General features: G+C 35.7%; 1 protein-coding gene across 1 annotated transcript; it reads left to right on the top strand.

Moving 5' to 3' along the window:
- Window positions 1-5505: 5505 nt before the first annotated feature.
- LOC123549340 (charged multivesicular body protein 1a-like) lies at window positions 5506-15813 on the top strand. The gene is made up of 8 exons (XM_045337350.2): window positions 5506-5637; window positions 7298-7317; window positions 7910-7987; window positions 8935-9081; window positions 10915-10983; window positions 11426-11485; window positions 12119-12306; window positions 13085-15813. The coding sequence occupies exons 1-8, from the start codon at window positions 5631-5633 to the stop codon at window positions 13104-13106; spliced, it is 591 nt and encodes a 196-aa protein (XP_045193285.2). The 5' UTR covers window positions 5506-5630; the 3' UTR covers window positions 13107-15813.
- The last annotated feature ends 5063 nt before the right edge of the window (window positions 15814-20876 follow it).

The raw sequence follows: 20876 nt of genomic DNA on the forward strand, positions 1-20876 counted from the left end.
TCTGACTTGCTAGACTTATCTATATGTATATTATTGTCTGTTATAACTCGCGTGGCTTAATGAAGGCCTGCGATCGGAAATGTTTTACCGTTTCATGATAGGAAAACAAGAAAAGAGAAAAAGATGTAAAACAATTAATCATTATCTTAATTACCTACAGTATTAAACCATTATGAAAGATAGCCCGTTAACCGGTAATTTAACATGTAACTAGTAATTAAAGCGATTCTTTCAAAAATAAGTACGTCAGGCAGTTGGATAGTCTGACGCCACTCAATCTGACATTCGTTCTGCACGTCCAACGTTCCAAAGTGGTCAAAGGTAGTCTCTATAGTTCGCTAACCTTATAAAATACTAAACCAAAAATGTCATTTCCATTATTTTCCACTCGTTTCTAACCAGAATGCAACAAACTGCTTAGACAACGGATCATCTGAGAAAAGATAAGATTCTTTTTACCATAAAATGGCACGTTTGGTTAAAAAATAATTCTTCAATAGAGTTACATGAAACAATGAAATAACTTACTGTGAAATTATGAGTCTTTCTTTTCCCTTTTAAGGTCAGCTACATTTGTACATCTGTTCAGGAAAATAGCAGTATCCCCAATCTGTCGCTGTCATTTATCGAGAGGGACAAAGCCTCCGTGACTCACGTTCATTACAGTTTGATCAATAAAATCGCGGCTTCAGAGCATTATGATAGGGAGCCGATAAGAACGTGCGAAAAATTAATATGGAGAGGAGGGAGAATGAGCACGAGAAACACGTACGTTCATGTAACAAGAAAAATATCGATAAATATGTTTGAAATGTCATGTGATGTGTATTGAAGTATTAAAGGTCCAATACTAAGGAAAGTGAACATTTTAATTTCTTTTAAAAAGCACAGAAACTATTTCATTTTATTGGAAAATGAAAGTTGGTATGTAGAAATTCGAAATAAATCGCAGTATATGTACAATTATTTTTCTATGAAGTATGAAGAAAGTTAAAAAGACCTGGGGGTCATTCTGTCGATTCATTGAAATTTCAACATAATACACATGCATTTCTTTGAATTCCAAAGACCTTCTGTAAATTTTGACCTGCCAATCTTCATTATTTAGTGTCTTGCAGAAGTCTATGCACTGGCTATGAAAAAAATTGCCAACTCACTTTCCCTTAGTAATGGACCTTTAAGGGCCGGAAATTGAAGTATTTATTTTCTTTTAAAAATAGTTTGATCTCGTATTATGTGAATAGGTGTTCAAGCAGAGATACTGACACAGGCCAAAGCGCAATGCGATGAACGTACATATTCGTAGTTCATTTACATACGAAATGTTTTAAAATAGAATCTCACTTCACATGTTAAACAATAAGAAAACGTTGCGGTCAGGTCTCTGTTCTCATGTCGATAGACTCGATACTAAATTGTACCCAGCGTGAAACAAGCACGACCTTTGATTGAATAATTTAAGCGTGTTTAAAACACCATTGAACATTGTATATTTTCAACAATGGTTGTTTTCAGCGCTTTTAAACAATCGTATTGCAAGGAATGTGGTTTTCCGAGTTAAACAGAAATATATAAGCACCACGTGATAAGACCAATGAAAAATATCACGAGCAGCCTGAGCTCTTTCGGGGAATGGAGATGGAAAACGATGGGACATCCAGCCGTTTTAGGTTCTGTTGATACACGTATTTAACTGAATGCTACCTGATTGCATTCAGTTGCAATAGCTCCAGACGTTGACAAAACTGAGAAAGTAAAACAAAACCAGACAGAACTCTAAAAAGGAATTCAGCACTACCCTCCTCAGTACATTTCTCACAATAGCGATTTGGTGACATTTTAAACGTAAATCTTAATTATAAACTTACGCAAAGTTTATGTATAAATAACTTAAGTTAAACAAGTGATCAGAAAAAAATGATTTCAGTCACCTATATACAATATCTATGTGTCTCTGTTACATCTATAGAGATAGTGACAGGAAACAACAAACAATTGCACACAATATATATTCATTATTTTTGGTGGGTTTTTTTTTTTGCGTCACAAAATATTAAAGCAACTTGCACCGAAGTATGGTGGCTGATTTCTGCCATTTCGCGTTGGCGAGGCGGAAACACGACGACACGAAAACTCGACAAAAACCTAATTTGTCGAGTTTTCTTGTTGTGTCGGCGGGGCGAAAACACGACAAATTTTACGCGAAAACTCGACGTTTAAAGGGCGCTGACACGACAGATTTATCTGTCGAGTTTTCGTGTTGGCGGGTATAAATATGTTTTCGCCCCGCCGACACGACAACACGACAAATTCTTTTCAGACATCTCTTATAAAATGTAGAGTTATTCTGAAGCCAGTGGCAAAGGGTTTTAGAAGCATTTTTCTTTCTATTCGAACGAACCGCCAATTCAAAATTTATTTATATTCACTAAAGCTGCATTTCGAGATTTGAGATTATAACACAGTACAATAAAATGTCAGATACCAGTTATCGTTTTAAGAAACGAAGGGTATTTACTACTGACCCGGTTCAAGAAATATTTCATTGGGGTGCGGGGAGCGGCAACAGTTAAAGAATGAAGGCGGCATCGGCTAGCCGAGTGGGGTTAGGTACGGAAGGGGGTAACCCCTCATGTTAGGAGGGTCAGGGCGTGTCTGCCTTTAAACGTTTGAAATATATATGTAAAATAGTGGCCTCTGCTGCAAATTTTGAGGTACGGGGGTTAACCCCATCCTGACAGTGGAGTCATAGGGTCTTTCTCTTGTCATTTTTTAAATATAGGTATGAAATGGTGGTCCCTGCTGCATTTTCCCTCAAAATTTGATATACGTTAGGGGGTCATGTCCTCCTATTTAAGGGGTCAGAGGGTATCCTCACAGACATTTTTGAAATATAGGAATGGAATGATGGCCTCTGTTGCATTTTTGGGTCTAAATTGTGAAAAAAATATTATTCCAGTTTGCCAAAATAGTTGGGTTGGGTGCAACTATGACGAGCACAGGGCACTTTGGGGGTTGGGGTGGGGTGTGGGGGGGGGGGGGGGCACGGCCATCGGCACCGACCCAGGACTCGAGCCTGTACAAATAGAAAAATAATTACGTATATGCATGGGCCTCAATGAAGATTAACTTATTCACACGAAATACCCAACCCTCGTACCTCAAAATTTGTCTTCAAAAATGCAGCAGAGGCCACTATTTTATACCTATATTTCAAACATTTAGAGGCAAAAACGCCCTGACCCACCTAACATGAGGGGTCACCCCCTTCCGTACCTAACCCCACTCGGCCAGCCGATGCCGCCTTCATTCTTTAACCGTTGCCGCTCCTCGCGCCCAATGAAATATTTCTGGAACCGGGTCAGTTATACATACACTTCCTATTACTCTATATTTAATAAAAGATGTCTGAAAATAATTTGTCGTGTTTTCGTGTCGGTGGAGCGAAAACACGACAACACGAAAACTGGACAAATACCTAATTTGTCGAGTTTTCGTGTTTTCGCCCCGCCGACACGAAAACACGATGTCGAGTTTTCGTGTTGTCGTGTTTTCGCCGCGACACGAAAACACGACAAATAAAGGGCGACACAAAAACACGACAAATAAAGGGCGCCGACACCACATATTTATACCCGCCAAAACGAAAACTCGACAAATAAATCTGTCGTGTCGGCGCCCTTTAAACATCGAGTTTCCGAGTAAAATTTGTCGTGTTTTTGTGTTTTTGCCCTGCCGACACGACAACACGAAAACTCGACAAATTAGGTTTTTGTGGAGTTTTCGTGTTGTCGTGTTTTCGCCCCGCCAACACGAAAACACGAAATGGCAGAAATCAGCCACCATACTGAAGTGTCCAAGTATCACTTTGCGGAAATGGTCGTTCTTAGAATGCTAGACAATATCATTAATAGTTATAATACATCATCTTATAGGCCTCCTTTTAAAAATATATCCTGTGTAGTTTTGAATTTGTTATCAGGGTGTTGATATTTTGATACTTTCAACAATTTGGAGCAAAAAATGCACAATTAAATGCATAAGTCACTATAGATGCCGATATTGAAAACGCAAGAATATATTCGTTAGCGTTACATGTAGTTCTGCAAAAATAACGGTTTTGTAGAGGACTAAGAGGCTTTCCTTCGTAGTTATAAGTCCCTGGGCTCAGTTGATGCACAGGCGCTTGAAGCTCTAACAATAATTATATCTATTAACCCACTCACTTTGTATCCTTCGATCATCTGTTTTGACGCTCATGAGTTTTGACGCCCTTATTTATTTTGCGGTCAAATAGGTATAAGTGACCCTTTATGATGCCAAATTACACACGTTTGCAAAGCAGGCAATATTTTACCTTGCTCAAATAAAACATTAATGCATTCAACAGATTTACAGTAAGATTATATTATTTTTTCGTACTTTGGTGTATTTTTATGTCTTTTTAATAATGCAAAAATCTCCAATCCTTTAAAAACCTAATTCTTACAGAAGCAACTGGTCAGGAATTCAGATCTTGGTTTTCTCTTTCACCCAGCTATTTTTCATAGTCACAAGACAGTTCTTTGACTGAAATTTTGAATAAATTTTAGATTTTTCACTCTCCAGTACCCATACACCTTGTATCATTTGAAAACATTAAATTAATTTAATTGAATATGGTTTTGCTGCTCTTTGGCAAATCTTGTTGTAAATAAAGAAGGTCATGCTTCTAATAAGTTTTCACTGAAAGTACCAAAGTTAGAGCTGTTAGAAAGGGTTATATATTTTTGTGTCCTCACTGTTTTGATAATGAATGACTGCTATTAACAATATGTAAAGTGAATAAAAAAGATCACATTTTACAAAGAAATAGTAAAAAGGTCACTTAAAAAGATTAATATTAATTTGTTTATTGTCCTTTTAAGTTTCAGGTCTCGACTGCATTCACATAGAAATATACCAGCCAAATATGATTTTGGCCATATAGGCTCCAGAAAAGTGAAGTTTTGGTTAAGAGAGCCAGCCAATCAAAAGGCGTCATTTCTCAAGAGCCTTAAAAGTATGGATGCCTCGATGGTCAGTCAGCAATAATACAAATATTGACACCTTTTTGCCCACAGAATTCACAAAACAAGAATAAAATAAAGGGAGACATGCCATAGTTTATAACAACACTATTTATTTGTTTAATTTATCTATATTACTAATGAAATATATGTTAGACTGCTTAAAGGCGTCAAAACTAATGATTAGGATATACACCCTAGAAGTAGCCTATTGCCTGTAGACAATTTGTAATTTTATTTTTTTTTTAAATCATTCCTGTAATAGCCTACAGTATACTGTACTTAGTTACGTATCTGTATGTCCGGTTTTGTATAGATCAAATTTATACTCATACAACAAACAACTCTATTTTAACCAAGATCAAAAAAATCAATTTTTAAAAATTTTAATTGCACGTGCTTTTCTAAAATTAGTAACACGGAAAAACACACTTATTTGTTTACGTTGTAAATAAACCAATCAAAATTTATGTTACAAAAATCATGTTTGTGACGTCACTACCTGTATGAGAGTTAATCATTTCTCAGATTTGAGAAATAACAGCTTTTCTAGAAGAAGACATTTACGGAAGTTTATAAATCATGGATGGTAAGTTGGTATACTTTAGATTTAAAACGATGTTAGAGGAAATAATTGGCATTTTATTCTACAAACCAGGAAAAATGCAACTTACTTTATATTTTCTGTTTGATTTTTGTGGGTGGGGTACGGTTTAAGATACTATGTAACAGCTCTTCAGCAGAGATCTTTGTGGGTCGTTAACAGCTCAATGCAAAAATGACAGGGTAAAAGGTAAAGGTATTTTTTATTTACCGTCGCTTTGTGAAACAACGGACATAAGCTGTGTAGATCTTTTGATCGACCCTAACCAGGATAAAAAACTTGCCATATATGAAAATTGCTGGTACCCATTTACAGCTGGGTCGACTGAGGCAATCATGATAAAGCGCCTTGCCCAAGGACACACTGCGATTGGATAAACCAGGAATGGAACCCATGGGCTTCTCCTCCATAGGAAAACGTCCTAGGCCTCTCGACCAGTGCATCAATACAAGATACAAATTTTATTTAAAGTCAGTGTTACATATATAGTCAACATAAGCTTTGTATAGCTATAGCTATTGACCGACATAATGTGCATCCAATGATGCACTCAGCAAATTGTAACCTCCTACTAACAGTTAACACTTTAAAACTAAAACAAATCAGTGTGTTTATGGACTGTAAGGATGTCTGCCCTGAAAACAATTGGTATTAAAACCTAACAGGTTATTGAGCAAGAAATCAGTCGGGCTATAATTATATATATTCAAATGTTATGGACTTGCCTTAACATAAATAAACCATGCAGACGTTTTTTTTTTTTGTAAGACAATGGAATACCAAGAATCTTTAAACTGGTACAGCTGTCTGCAATAGTTGTCCAACCATTGTAGTTGTCATGTGATCCAGGTACTCTTCACATGGAAAACAAATAGATTGTACGGAATGGTTATCTTTTGGTAATTGAACTGGCTGTGGTATGTTTTTATGAACTTTGTTGGAAATATGAAAGTTTATATTTGAATTAAATTCATAAATATAAAAAGTTTTGATCTTAATGTTCAAAATTATCCCCGTTCAACAAAGTTAATGTGAACTCATCAGTTTCTCACGCGAGCTAGTGATCAGATGTTGCGGTTAAACACTGGCTATGTGAACAAATGTGTTAAGCCATATCTTAATGGACATGGCCATCAGAAATTTTTAAGTGGAAATAAAGTCAGTATTAAAAGTTATGGTAGCCAACCTTGGTGATGATCGCACCTGGAGAGTAGTCCAATTATTTGGTCTGCTATAGAGATGTTAAGAATTTTTTTATTCATTTATTTCCTCTTGTAATTACAAGTTGCATTTAAATCCAGAACTCTGCAGTTTCTGCTACAATTTACTACCAAGATCCCATTTCTCAGAAACGATAACTTCTCCACACATTCCTTAATAATAGGTTTTTCTTACCAGTCCACATTTTGACAAAGCCATCTTATCTTTTTCTCTTCTTTTGTCTGAAAATCTCTGGTAATATTTTGACCCCATAGTTACATCAATTCTTCGCATAGTCTAGCGCACTCTCAACATTCAGCTCTTGTTATGACGACCAATTATCAGGCACCAAACAACTAGTTGGTACAATAGTTTAAGTTGTATTTTCATGTGTGCAAGTTAACATTTATCTGATGCTCAAATATTTTTGTTTCTCTAATTTCAGATACACTTTTCCAGTTAAAGGTGAGTACTTAAGCCACAGTAAAGGGCAGTTAAAATTTTGTCCATAAAAATGTCAGTTCTGATATTTATATTTTTGTTCTGTTTCGAATGAAATCTGATTTGTATGATCCTAAAGTTCAAAGCTGTTTTATCAGCATGACTTTAAAAAGTTTTTGTATCAAAGTGAAGCAGAGATCTCAAATTAGCACTGAAAATATCAAATATCATGAAGAAAATCATGGAACATTCAAAGCATACAAAGACAGTCACTCATGGTGACAAATTTGTCCTCTACCAGAACAGACTTGGAGGGATTTAGTTTATACTAATTTATTTTAGTTCGATTGTGAAGAAAGCTTCAAGCTTATTTTGAATCACTCTGGAGTCCGCTTCCTGGAAAAACCATTACTGGTGACATGTTAGAAGTCATGGTCATGACGGCCGACACCTTAAAATGACAGGGGGTAGATTGGCTACAATGTCTGTGTCAAGGTTTCGATGAGAAATCTATGGCTGAAGTCGTGTTTGTCACCTCTTAAAATTTATTGCTAGGTAAACTACTGTACCTACTACTCTGTCTATTATACATATGTTTTCTGTTTTCTTTCTTCAGTTTACAACAAAACAGTTGGAAAGGTTAGCCAACAAAGCGGAAAAGGAACAAAAGAAAGAGCAAGCTAAAGTCAAAAAGGTATTTTTAGATATTATGAATATAGGAAAATGAAAGAATATGAGCAAGCTTAACTAAGATGTTGATGCTTTAGTTTTGAATTTGAATTACTTACCCATGACCAGTGTATGTGCAGAACCTGGCTTGAGGTATATAATTCTCCTTGTTAGGAAGGTCAGCGGTTCTACTCGGGGTGGCAGCCTGTACCTGAAAAAAATGTCTGGAGGGGCACTAGAGCCAGTAGAGGTCTTCCTCCACCATCAGAAGCTTGAAAAGTCTCCATATAAACTCAGTTGTGTTAGTGTGATTCTTAACTCTTTAACCCAATAAAACTTTGGTAATATAGCATAACTGTGGTGACATTTTCATGTTTTATATGATATAACATTGGAATAGACATTTGTAAAAGAAAGTAAAAATGTTCTTTAGATTGATCAGTTTGGATTAAATCAGACAAAATATTATTCCATCTGACACATGAACATCTCAAACAAAATTGAGGTATCAGAATCTTAAACATACACATTCAAATGATTAAGAGGCTCCCATGGAGGCTTGGTCACTTTGCCATGTGTGAATATAGTGAAATAATTTCATAGAAATTTTGTTGACCCACTACTGAAGTTGTTAAAACTATCTTAATTCATTAGTGTTTCCAGCAGGACATTGGACTGAAATTGCTACATAAGTTCTGTCAATCTGTTGGCCTGCTTTGAAATTTTTCTTGGATGACTCTTGCAAAATTATACCTGTTTGAGCTATGAAAATCTGAAGTCTTCAAATTTCAGAAAGCTCAAGAGAATATCTAGGTCTGTCTATCCATCCTACTTTAATCAGAAGGAATTTTTAAGTTTCTTATAGAATACTTAAATGCAACATGATTGATAAAATTACTTTGCTATAATAATATCATTACTGATTTACTGTGGGTGATAATGTTAGATATTGTATTACTGTTATTGTTGTAGGCTATACAACAGAAGAATATAGAAGGTGCAAGAATATATGCCGAGAATGCAATAAGGAAGAAGAATGAAGGTCTCAATTACCTCAGGTTTGCTGCCAGAGTTGATGCTGTCGCCTCTAAAGTACAGACTGCTGTTACTATGAAATCAGTAAGTACCTCAGGTTTGCTGCTTGAGTTGATGCTGTCGCCTCTAAAGTACAGACTGCTGTTACTATGAAATCAGTAAGTACCTCGGGTTTGCTGCTGGAGTTGATGCTGTCGCCTCTAAAGTACAGACTGTTGTTACTATGAAATCAGTAAGTACCTCCGGTTGGCTGCTCGAGTTGATGCTGTCGCCTCTAAGGTACAGGCTGCTGTTACTATGAAATCAGTAAGTACCTCCGGTTTGCTGCTGGAGTTGATGCTGTCGCCTCTAAAGTAGCCTGCTGTTACTATGAAATCAGTAAGTACCTCCGGTTTGCTGCTCGAGTTGATGCTGTCGCCTCTAAAGTACAGACTGCTGTTACTATGAAATCAGTAAGTACCTCGGGTTTGCTGCTCGAGTTGATGCTGTCGCCTCTAAAGTACAGACTGCTGTTACTATGAAATCAGTAAGTACCTCTGGTTGGCTGCTCGAGTTGATGCTGTCGCCTCTAAGGTACAGACTGCTGTTACTATGAAATCAGTAAGTACCTCCGGTTTGCTGCTGGAGTTGATGCTGTCGCCTCTAAAGTACAGACTGCTGTTACTATGAAATCAGTAAGTACCTCCGGTTGGCTGCTCGAGTTGATGCTGTCGCCTCTAAGGTACAGACTGCTGTTACTATGAAATCAGTAAGTACCTCCGTTTTGCTGCTGGAGTTGATGCTGTCGCCTCTAAAGTACAGACTGCTGTTACTATGAAATCAGTAAGTACCTCAGGTTTGCTGCTCGAGTTGATGCTGTCGCCTCTAAGGTACAGGCTGCTGTTACTATGAAATCAGTAAGTACCTCCGGTTGGCTGCGCGAGTTGATGCTGTCGCCTCTAAAGTACAGACTGCTCTTACTATGAAATCAGTAAATACCTCAGATTTGCTGCTGGAGTTGATGCTGTCGCCTCTAAAGTACAGACTGCCCTTAGTCTTATGAAATCAGTAAGGTATTCTGTTGCATTTTTTCTACCTATTACTTTCGAGATAAGGAGTCTTAGAAACAGCCTGGTTAACCTTAGACTCTGCATGACTACAAGTTTTGGAAAAGAACAACTTGAATTGTGACACAGAAAATAGGAGGACTGAGGTCCGAGTTGAAAGGCTTACTGCAGGCATTGAGATCTTATTATAGTGCAAAAGTTGTTGCTCTGGAGACAAAAATTTTATCAAATGGGGTGAAACTTATATGATGTCTTGTAGATGAGTTTTCTGTACAGATGTGCCAAGAACAGAGGTTATGCTGTGGTGATAAACAGGCCTGATGAGATAGCAAGACAAGAATTTTAATATCTCAGTTTTCCTGTGTAGCTTTTACAGAGATTTTTGTTTAAATACTACCTAAGTTTAAATTTGAGAAAATTAGTAAATAGAAAAACCTACTTTACAAAAATGTTGTATATTGAGTAAGACTTTTGCATTCAGTGTATAGTTATGCAATGCAGAAGTAGTAGTATACTAGTATGCTAAATTAAAGTATGAATATTATGTGAATAGACAATATCAGTTTACTCATTGAAAAAAATTATAGTTCCTGAAATTTTCTGTTCATATTTGCTTGCCCTATGGTACACACTGAAAATTAGATCAGTTTTATTACTCATTTCCATAAAAAAACACCATTTTAGGAAACAGAAATCAGTGGTAGAACTTTTTGATTAATAATTTGTCCATAATTTTGGCAATGGATTAAATTTATGGCTCTCGAGCAAAACCCTCAGTATAGACAAAACTAAATTACTGCCAAAATGAGTATGTATACAGTATAGAATTGTTTCTTTCTTGATGAATAATTATCTTTAAAACATTTTGCAGATTACCAAAAGTATCGGAGATGTTACAAAAGCCCTTGACAAAGCAATGAGTTCAATGGATTTAGAAAAGGTATTATTTAGTAAAATGCTTTGAATAATGATTCATCATATTAAGTCAGTGGAACTAACTCCAGCAGATATTTTCATACATACCTTTACTGGTATTGATCTTCCTTGGTTCTAACCCATTTTGATGGGGATAACGCTATTTTAGAGGACATTCAAGCATGATGTGTGATATAATCATACATTGCTATATCTGCCCTGTTAGGTTGCTTAATTAGAGGGAGAACCACAAAATATTGCAAATCAGAAAAGAAATCCTGTTACAACATGGCAGTTTTTTTTTATCACTAGCCTATTTGCAGTAACTGTTAACTTTGTACTAGCAGTAATTGCATGTTATATATAGTATTTTGAATATTTTCCTACTTCTGCTGAAATATAAGACATGTTTATTCTTTTGTTGGTTTCCTAGTGTTAGTTAAACTGTAGGTATTTTTCATTTTTAGGTGGGAAAAATTATGGAGAAATTTGAAAAGCAGTTTGAAGATATAGATGTCCGTACTTCAGTAAGTATATATGGCATAGTGGTTTTTTAATGCATATATACAGTTGAAGGAAATATTTTCAATGACTGGTGTACATGTTAAGCATGTAAGTTTATTCAGTTTCAGTTTAAAAATATAATATTTTGTAGTTCTACATTATTCTATAATAAACTGATGCTGCTAATGGGTCATCTTCTGTGACTTGACAGTAACGTCTGTGTAGTGTTTTGTAGTAGATTGTATGCATTAACTTATCAGCCTATCATTTTCACCTAAAGGACCAAATTGAATGTATTTTATAGTATCTTAGTCACATCAGGAAAATATAAAAGAATTATTTAATAAATTGCTTGGCCCTAGCTTGGCAAGAGAACGGAGAGCTAGGACCTAAAATTTCAAATTCATTTTTCCACTATTATGCACAAGAATGAGATTATGCACAAAATTGAGAAGAAAGTAGTTGGAGCTTAATAGGAGCAGATAGACACTTCTGGAACTGTTTAAAAAGAGTCGGGGAAAGTACATAGACTAGTCTTCTGCTGAATTTTTCCATGAATAGGTTACAAAAATTACTCAAACAATAGAAATTTCAGCAAGGTATGATACATGGAGATATTTATTTAATGTAATACAATGTATAAATAAATTATTTAGACATTAGAAAGTGCAATGGGTACAGCAACAACCTTGTCCACACCTCAAGATCAGGTGGAAGCTTTAATAGTTGAAGTCGCCGAGGAGAGTGGTCTAGAAGTGATGGACCAACTGAAAGACATCAACCCTTCCACAGCCTCTGTACGAGAATCTGCCGATGCAAAACGTGAAGATGATCTATCTAGAAGGTTTGTGTTACAGTAATTACGTCAATTAAAATTGTATTTAGGTTGGCTTATTAATAAATCAAACACAAGAGTTCAGATTGTCGCAAAATACGCAGATTAGTTTCGACTTTTGAAATCAACTACTTGATTTGCAGACTACATAACGTGACTAGGACTATCTAACTGGTTATCAAACTTGGCCAAGATAGTATCCCATAAACATTGTGATCAAGTTTAGTGAACGTTGGATAAAAAATGTTAAGTTGAACGATGGACAACTCTGGATGCTGTCCTTGTGATCCCATTATACATCCCATTTCAAGGGCATATTAAAGGTCTTCTTAGCTAAATTCTAAAGAAATAATTTAATCATGTTGCCTGAATGATGATTCAGTCATATTAAATGGTTCATTTAAACATATTTCATTACTAGATATTAAATGCAGGGTATTTGACTAAAGGGGTTTCCTCTCTTAAAACCCCAATCAAAAAGTCCAGTAAGAGTAGTATAGATTTGTTAGTGAACGGAGACATCTTAGACAGAATTTTCACAATGCTTTTCTAATGATAGTCAATGAAAATAAAAATATTTTTGTCATTTTTCAGCATGTCAGACCTTAACATATTTTTTAAAATCATTGATAAGAAGCTGTTTAGTAAGTTAAAGTCATAGGTGATCTCGTTGTTGTAAATGTTGGACAAGTTGACATTTTAGAAGCTGTTTCGTTCCAAGTTCACAACTGTTGATGATATTTTATATACATGTACTCGACTATATTTTTCTCTCTCTGATTTTCAGGTTACAAGCTCTCAGGAACTGACAAGAGGTTTTCCTTCCCTGTGATATATTTGTACATAATTTTGTAAATGTTCTCTGTATATAGTAAATATACATTTTTATTTACATTGTTCATTCTAAGTTACGGTAAATGTGTTTTATCACGAGTTGTTAAGACATATTGTATCTTAACCTTAACCCTGCTAAATTTCTAAAATGGACTGGTCCATTATTCAGTTTGGGCAGTACCACTTCTTATTCAAAGAGGGTGTTTACTGAAAATTTACTGACTGAATAGCGAACAGTGCAGACCATGATCAGACTGCCAGGACGTGCAGGCTAATCTTGGTCCTCAGTGGTCGCAAAGGCAGAATCACTTGTCGCCAGCAGGCTAAGGGTTAAAGATATCGAGTGCCCATCTTTCACTAAGATATTTATGTTAAGTTATTTACTTCAAATGAAGAAAATCATCATCAGATGTATTGGACTTTCCTAAATACATAAATTCATTGTGAATGTAGAGCTTTATTCATAAATGTTAGGCAGTAACCGTCAATTGATAAAAAAACTTCCGTTTTTTACTGTTAGTACACATTTATACTATGTTTATATATACATGTATTAGGTATGTATTATTTTAAACCTAATGCATACTTCTGTTAATACATATTAACTTGTTAAATTTTATGTTTACATAAACTATATGTAGTTATTGTTCCTTTTTTCAAATATGAAACTTCGGTTTAATATACCTTTAATGTACTACATATTTTTTATACCATGAATTAAGGCAAGTAGTTTGAATGCATTTCATAACGCATATCAGGTTATGTAACAGTGTAAAAATTGTTTCATCACATGTTTTATGTAGGGCAGTGAAATAAAGCCATGTCATATTTTTTCATATTACCCTACTATAATAACATTTTGATGTTAACATCATTTTTTCAAGTATATTAGACTCTGATCAAATTGACCCTCTAAAACAGGTAAAGAAAGAAGAAATTCAGAAAAGGCAATATGTGATCAAAAAAGGTTTCAACATTGAATTTAGTATACATGTTAAACAGAAATGATAAAATGCTCGCCAGATTCCGGCATTTTAATTTGTTCAACTTCTTAAAAAAATTCGGTATGAACGGACTTGTAGATTCTCCGTCTGTTTTACAAGCAAGAAATGTGACAGGAGTAGATGTGTTTTCTGGAGTGTATAAACCTTTTGTTAATTTTTACAGAAAAAGAAATCATGACTACTTACTGATATTTCTGTCAATGTCAGTACTTTTAAAGATTTTTAAGCAAATTTTGTAACATTTTTCATTTTTAGTAAATTCTGTTAGAGATTTATTTAACAGTAACAAACAAAATGACATAACATAGAGTAAGTTCCTTATTAGAAATACATATTTTATTACATTTTTTTTTTGGAAAATTTGTAATAACTCCCCTTTAATATGAAAGTATTCAAGAAATGGACTATTTTTTTTTTTATTTCAATATAACTTCTAGTTTTACATAATTATGTATTTGATAATGATGGATATTTCAGCAATTTGAACCAAAAGGCAAGTTTAAAAACTGTTTGTAATGCATTTATTTTCCAATCTATCCTGGTTGTGCAACCAAGAAAGGTAAAGGAAGGTAATAATAATTTTACAAACTTGCATTTCTAATGAATTTCATATATATATATGTCGGGGTAAATCTTTGACAAATGTAAAACGGTAGATATGATATTCATATCATTCCATAGGCAAAGTACGTTTGCAAACAGGATAGGAAAGTCAAATTTTAAAAATACCTCTATTGAAAATCTAACTTGTATTAAGAACCAAACTTGGGGAACAAGTACAAGTGTAAATGAAAACAGTTGTTGAACTTCTGAACAAATTTGTTACTTTGATCAAAATCTGATTAACCTACTTTAATAAAGTGACAAGTGTGTCTTTAATTGACCAAATAAACTTACATTTTCATATTGACAAATATCACAGTTTCATTAAAATTTCTGGTTTACAATAACCAACACCTTAAGAAGATAAACATTCAGTTTTCATGTGCATTACATGTAAAATAGCTGCTGTTAGTATTAATTTGTGACATTGATGTAACAGTAATTAAAAACATATCTTTTCAAAGTTCAGTTGTGCATATTGTAACAGTATTACACATGTATATCAAGGAAAATTGAGCTTGCTCCAAAATGTTCACCCTTTTGAGGGCCTTGATTTTATTGTTTTAATTCCTATTGGTGTACTGGCAGACGCTTCATAGTATTATCTGCAGAAACTAAAAACAAAACTGCAAGTACTTTGATCTTACTGAAAACGTCCATAGGCAAACTACATACAGTTTAACTTTGTTTGCTCAAAGTCGAAGGGAGAAGCAAAATTTGTTCAAGTTAGCAGTAGTTTGAACCATAAAAAAATATACATTATGTCGATATTTTGTTGAGACCCGACGATGAGTTTCAACGAAGTGGGGTATACGAATTATCCAATTTTGAATGAACAAAGTTTGACGGTACCTCTTCAAAAAGTAACATTTTTGTGTTATTCATGTCGAGGATGTTTCTTCATTCTATAACTTGAACAGCTTTAGGGAGTTAGAATGAGCATTAGCAAAGACTGTTCTGTTAAGTATCATCAGATCATTTCTGATATACATTGTTATTTTTGTTTAAAACATTCTGCATGAAGCTGTCACTATGTTGGCAAATAGTCATCAAAATAAACTTTTTAACAATAAAAGTTGGTTGTTATTCACTAGAATTTTCCTCCGTCAGTTAAACAAAAGATAGTGATTTTCAGTAAATCCATTCCTAGACTGTGTTGTGGTTAAAGTAGTGAATTAAAAAAATGACTTTGACTGAATTGGAACACGGGTGCAAATCAATTCAGTTTTCCCCTAACATTGATGGTACATTAAAATTTTTATTCCCCATTGTCCAAAAATGTCAAAGTTATTATTCTCCTACCAGTGGAACACCGGAGGGGACTAAACCATCCGTCAGCAAATCTGTATCCTGCAACTACTCTAAAAGTATTCAAGCTAGGTCCATAAAACTTGGTGTGTGAATAGAGGGCAAAATGTAGGTTATGCACTACATGACTTCCGCTTGTAGGTCAAAGGCCAAGGTCACTACTGAAGGTCAAGTAAAAATTGTTTCTGCTTCATAACTTTTATATGCATTGATGGATTATCTTGGTGCTAAACACAAATGTTCCCCATGATGAGACAATGTGTCAACACATGATCTATGCTTGTGGGTTAATGGTCAATGTCATGTTTAAGGTCAAGTAAAAATTTGTATCCACTCCATTTTTAATTGCATTGAATGTTTTTTATTAGCCCACCATCATCAGATGGTGGGCTATTCAAATCACTGCGTCCGTGGTCCATCCGTCCTTCCATTAACAATTTCTCGTTACCGCATCTCCTCAGAAACTACTGGGGGGGGGGGGGGGGGGATTTTGACCAAACTTTGTCAGAATGATGTATTGGTACCCTAGTTGTGTCCCTCTGAAAATCAGACTGGTTCAACAATTTTTGAGTGAGTTATGGCCCTTTGTTTATTTTTATAATTTACATAGATTTATATAGGGAAAAAGTATGAAAATCTTCTTGTCCAAAACCACAGAGCCTAGGGCTTTGATATTTGGTATGTAGCATCATATAGTGGTCCTCTACCAAGATGATTTAAATTATTTCCCTGGGGTCAAATATGGCCCCACCCCGGGGGTCACATGGTTTATATAGACTTATATAGGGAAAAACTTTGAAAAACCTCTTGTCCAAAACCACAGGGCCTAGGGCTTTGACATTTTGTATGTGACATCATCTAGTGGTCTTCTATTAAGATTGTTCAAATTATTACCCTAGGGTCAAATACTGCCCCGCCCTTGGGGTCACATGGTTTACATAGACTTATATAGGGAAAAGCTTTGAAAATCTTGTCAAACCACAAAGCCTAGGGCTTTGATATTTGTAATGTAGCATCATCTAGTGATTCTCTACCAAGTTTGTTCAAATTATCCCCCTAGGGTCAAATATGGCCCCGCCCCAGGGTCACATGTTTCATATAGACTTGTATAGGGAAAATCTTTTAAAATCTTCTTGTCAATAACCTACAACATTCAAATTTGGACCATATGTATAGTTTTGAGTGGCAAGATGAACCTTGACATGAGTTGACCTTGATTTTGACCTAGTGACCTACTTTTAACATTTCTGTAGCTACAGCCTTCAAATTTGAACCACATGCATAGTTTTGTGTTCAGTAATGAAATTTGACCTTGATTTTGACCTAGTGACCTACTTTCACATTTCTGTAGCTACAGCCTTCAAATTTGGACCACATGCATAGTTTTGTGCTCCGAAAAAAACTTTGACCTTGACACTGACCTAGTGACCTAATTTCACATTTTTGAAGGTACAGGCTTCAAATTTGGACCACATACATAGTGTTGTTTTCCGAAATGAAATTTGACCTTGAATTTGACCTAGTGACCTACTTGCACATTTCTCAAACTACAACCTTCAAATTTGGACCACATGCATAGTTTTGTGTACCGAAATGAACTTTGATCCTGAGACTGACCTAGTGACCTACTTTCACATTTCTGAAGCTACAGGCTTCAAATTATGACCACACGCATATTTTTGTGTTCTGAAATGAAATTTGACGTTGATTTTTACCTAGTACCTACTTTCACATTTCTCAAGCTACAGCCTCCAAATCTGAAGCACATGCATAGTTTTGTATACTGAAATGAACTTTGACCTTGAAATTGATCTAGTGACCTACTTTCACATTTCTCAAGCTACAGCTTTCAAATTTGGACCACATGCATGGACCAATTGCAAAGTGTTGTGTTAAAGGAGAGAGTTTCAAATAAGCTTGGCTTTCTACTCAATCCTTCATGCTGAAACTATGTAACGTTTCATGTTGTAAATATATATGAATAAAATATTGTTTAAACCAAAGTGTTGTGTACCAAAATAAAATTTGACCTTGATTTTGACCTTGAGCTAGTCTTGAAATTTGGAACATTCAAAAATGGCTCAATGGTGGGTGCCAAGATCACTCTGTGATCTCTTGTATTACTAAACAGAAATGTTCCCCATGATTAGACTATGTGTCACGCACATGAATTATGACTGTCGGTCAAAGGTCAAGGTCACTACTGAAAGTTTTCCACTGGTAGGGGACTTTTGTATTGCCACTTCAGTACTCAGTCACTTGTTAATCCCCCGCCGTGGCGGAGGGATTATAGGAATGGTCTGCGTCCGTCCTTCCGTCTGTCCTTCCGTCCGTAACAAAATCGTGTTCGGTCCATATCTCCTAAACCCCTTGAAGGATTTTCATGAAACTTGGGTCAAATGATCACCTCATCAAGACGATGTGCAGAACCCATGAGTCAGCCTTGTCGGTTCAAGGTCAAGGTCACAATTCGAGGTCAAAGGTTTGAGCCTGCCATTTTGTGTCCGCTCTATATCTCATAAACCCCTTGAAGGAATTTTATAAAACTTGAGTCAAATGATCAACTCATCAAGACAATGTGCAGAACCCATGGGTCAGCCTTGTCGGCTCAAGGTCAAGGTCACAACTCAAGGTCAAAGGTTTGAGCCTTCCATTTTGTGTCCGCTCCATATCTCCTAAACCCCTTGAAGGAATTTTATCAAACTTGGGTCAAATGATCACCTCATCAAGATGATGTGCAGAACCCATGAGTCAGTCATGCCGGCTCAAGGTCAAGGTCACAACTTAGGGTCAAATGTTTGAGCCTTCCATTTTGTGTCCGCTCTATATCTCCTAAACTCCTTGAAGGATTTTCATCAAACTTGGGTCAAACGATCACCTCATCAAGGCGATGTGCAGAACTTATGAGTCAGCCATGTCGGCTCAAGGTCAAGGTCACAACTGAAGGTCAAAGGTTTGAGCCTTCCATTTCGTGTCCGCTAAACCCCTTAAAGGAATTTTATAAAACTTGGGTAAAATGATTACCTCATCAAAACGATGTGCAGAAATTATGAGTCAACCATGCCAGCTCAAGGTCAAGGTCACAACTAAGGGTCGAAGGTTTGAGCCTTCCATTTTGTGTCCACTCTGTATCTCCTAAACCCCTTGAAGGATTTTCATCAAACTTGGGTCAAAGGATCACCTCATCAAGAACTCATGAGTCAGCCATGTCAACTCAAGGTCAAGGTCACAACTGAAGGTCAAAGGTTTCAGCTCTGTATCTCCTAAACCCCTTGAAGGATTTTCATGAAACTTGGGTCAAATGATCACCTCATCAAGACGTTGTGCAGAATTCATGAGTCAGCCATGTCAGTTCAAGGTCAAGGTCACAGCCAAAATCAAAGGTTTATCCTTTCACTATCCATAGCAGTGGCGGGGGATTTAGCTGTCCTTCAGACTGCCTTGTTTATCAACAAATGGCAGGGGCAGATTTCTTTCCCTCTTTATGAAAGAGAGACTCGGAAACATTATCAGGTGTTTGCTAAGAAGCATAACTCTAGCCTGCATTTAATAGAATTATGGCAATTTATATATTTAGCAATTTGGTGTCTTTTGTTTGGTCAATTCTGCTTGACTGCTATGAGCTATAGCTTTGAAACTAAACCTGAGGAAAGTAGGCCAAGAACCATAAGTGTGCCATGCGTATGGTCTAATGTCTGGCCTGTATATTGGGAGCATTTGCACCTGCAGTTGGTGCTCTTGTTAACTTTCAAATATATGAAACAGCATATTTTCGAATGTTCATAATTAGACATATAATGACTTCAGTTATACACAAAGGCAACCCCGTTTCAAGTAAGAGTTGCTACAAAAAATGTACATTAAAAAAATGCTCTGGTTAGAATGCCTCTTACTGACAAAGCAGAAGTAGACTGGCTGGTAGTCAAATTATATTTTAAAGTCTTTTTTTTCACAAATAAGTAAAAGACTAAGTAAGTAATAAATTTACTTAATAGTGGTCAATTTCTTCATGCTGGTTTTATTTAAATAGGATAAAAATTGGATTGGAGTACATTATGGAAGTATGATTAGGACAGATGGAGGGACAGTCCCACACTATATGACTCCCATGCTTCAACACCAGCGGCATCAAAAAGCTTTCACAGGAGACAGCAAACTCAACAATATTGGCACTAGATAGTGAAACAGGGCACATCTGAGGAAGCTTGAGCTATCACTGGAGTGTTTAATGAGTCCAATGTGGATGGCAATATTGGAATGTAGTTTAAGTCTGAGTCAAATGTATTTAGTAATAACAGAGACAGAATGAAAGAGTATCAAAACATTAAGTTTTAAAGGGACATAATTCATGTAATATTTCTGCAAGGCTAATGCACCATGTGTCGTACTATGTGACCAATAATGTTGAACAACTACGTTAAGTTTGAGTCAAATCCATTTAGTATTGGGCCATTTTGGCTGATGTAGTGCTAAAGTGCATCACAACTTCAACCTGAAATTTGAAGTAAAAAGGGGCATAATTTATAAAATATTGGCGCTAAAGTTATGAACCTTGTGTCTTATGATGTGGATAATGATATAGAACAAGAATTATGAAATTCTGGTGGAAGAGCTATAGACCTTATGTCATATGATAATGGTGATGATGTGGAACGACTAACATTCAGAAATAACTAACTCAAAGGTACAGTGAAAGTGCATCAAAATTAATCAAAAATTCTTTGTAAAAAGGGAACATAACTCATGAAATATTACAACAATATGTACTGCCAGAATTACTGCCCTTGTGTCATATGATGTAGGTGATTATGAGGAACAACTAGTTTAAGT

This window comes from Mercenaria mercenaria, chromosome 6 (genome assembly GCF_021730395.1).
Source record: "Mercenaria mercenaria strain notata chromosome 6, MADL_Memer_1, whole genome shotgun sequence".
NCBI lineage: Eukaryota > Metazoa > Mollusca > Bivalvia > Venerida > Veneridae > Mercenaria > Mercenaria mercenaria.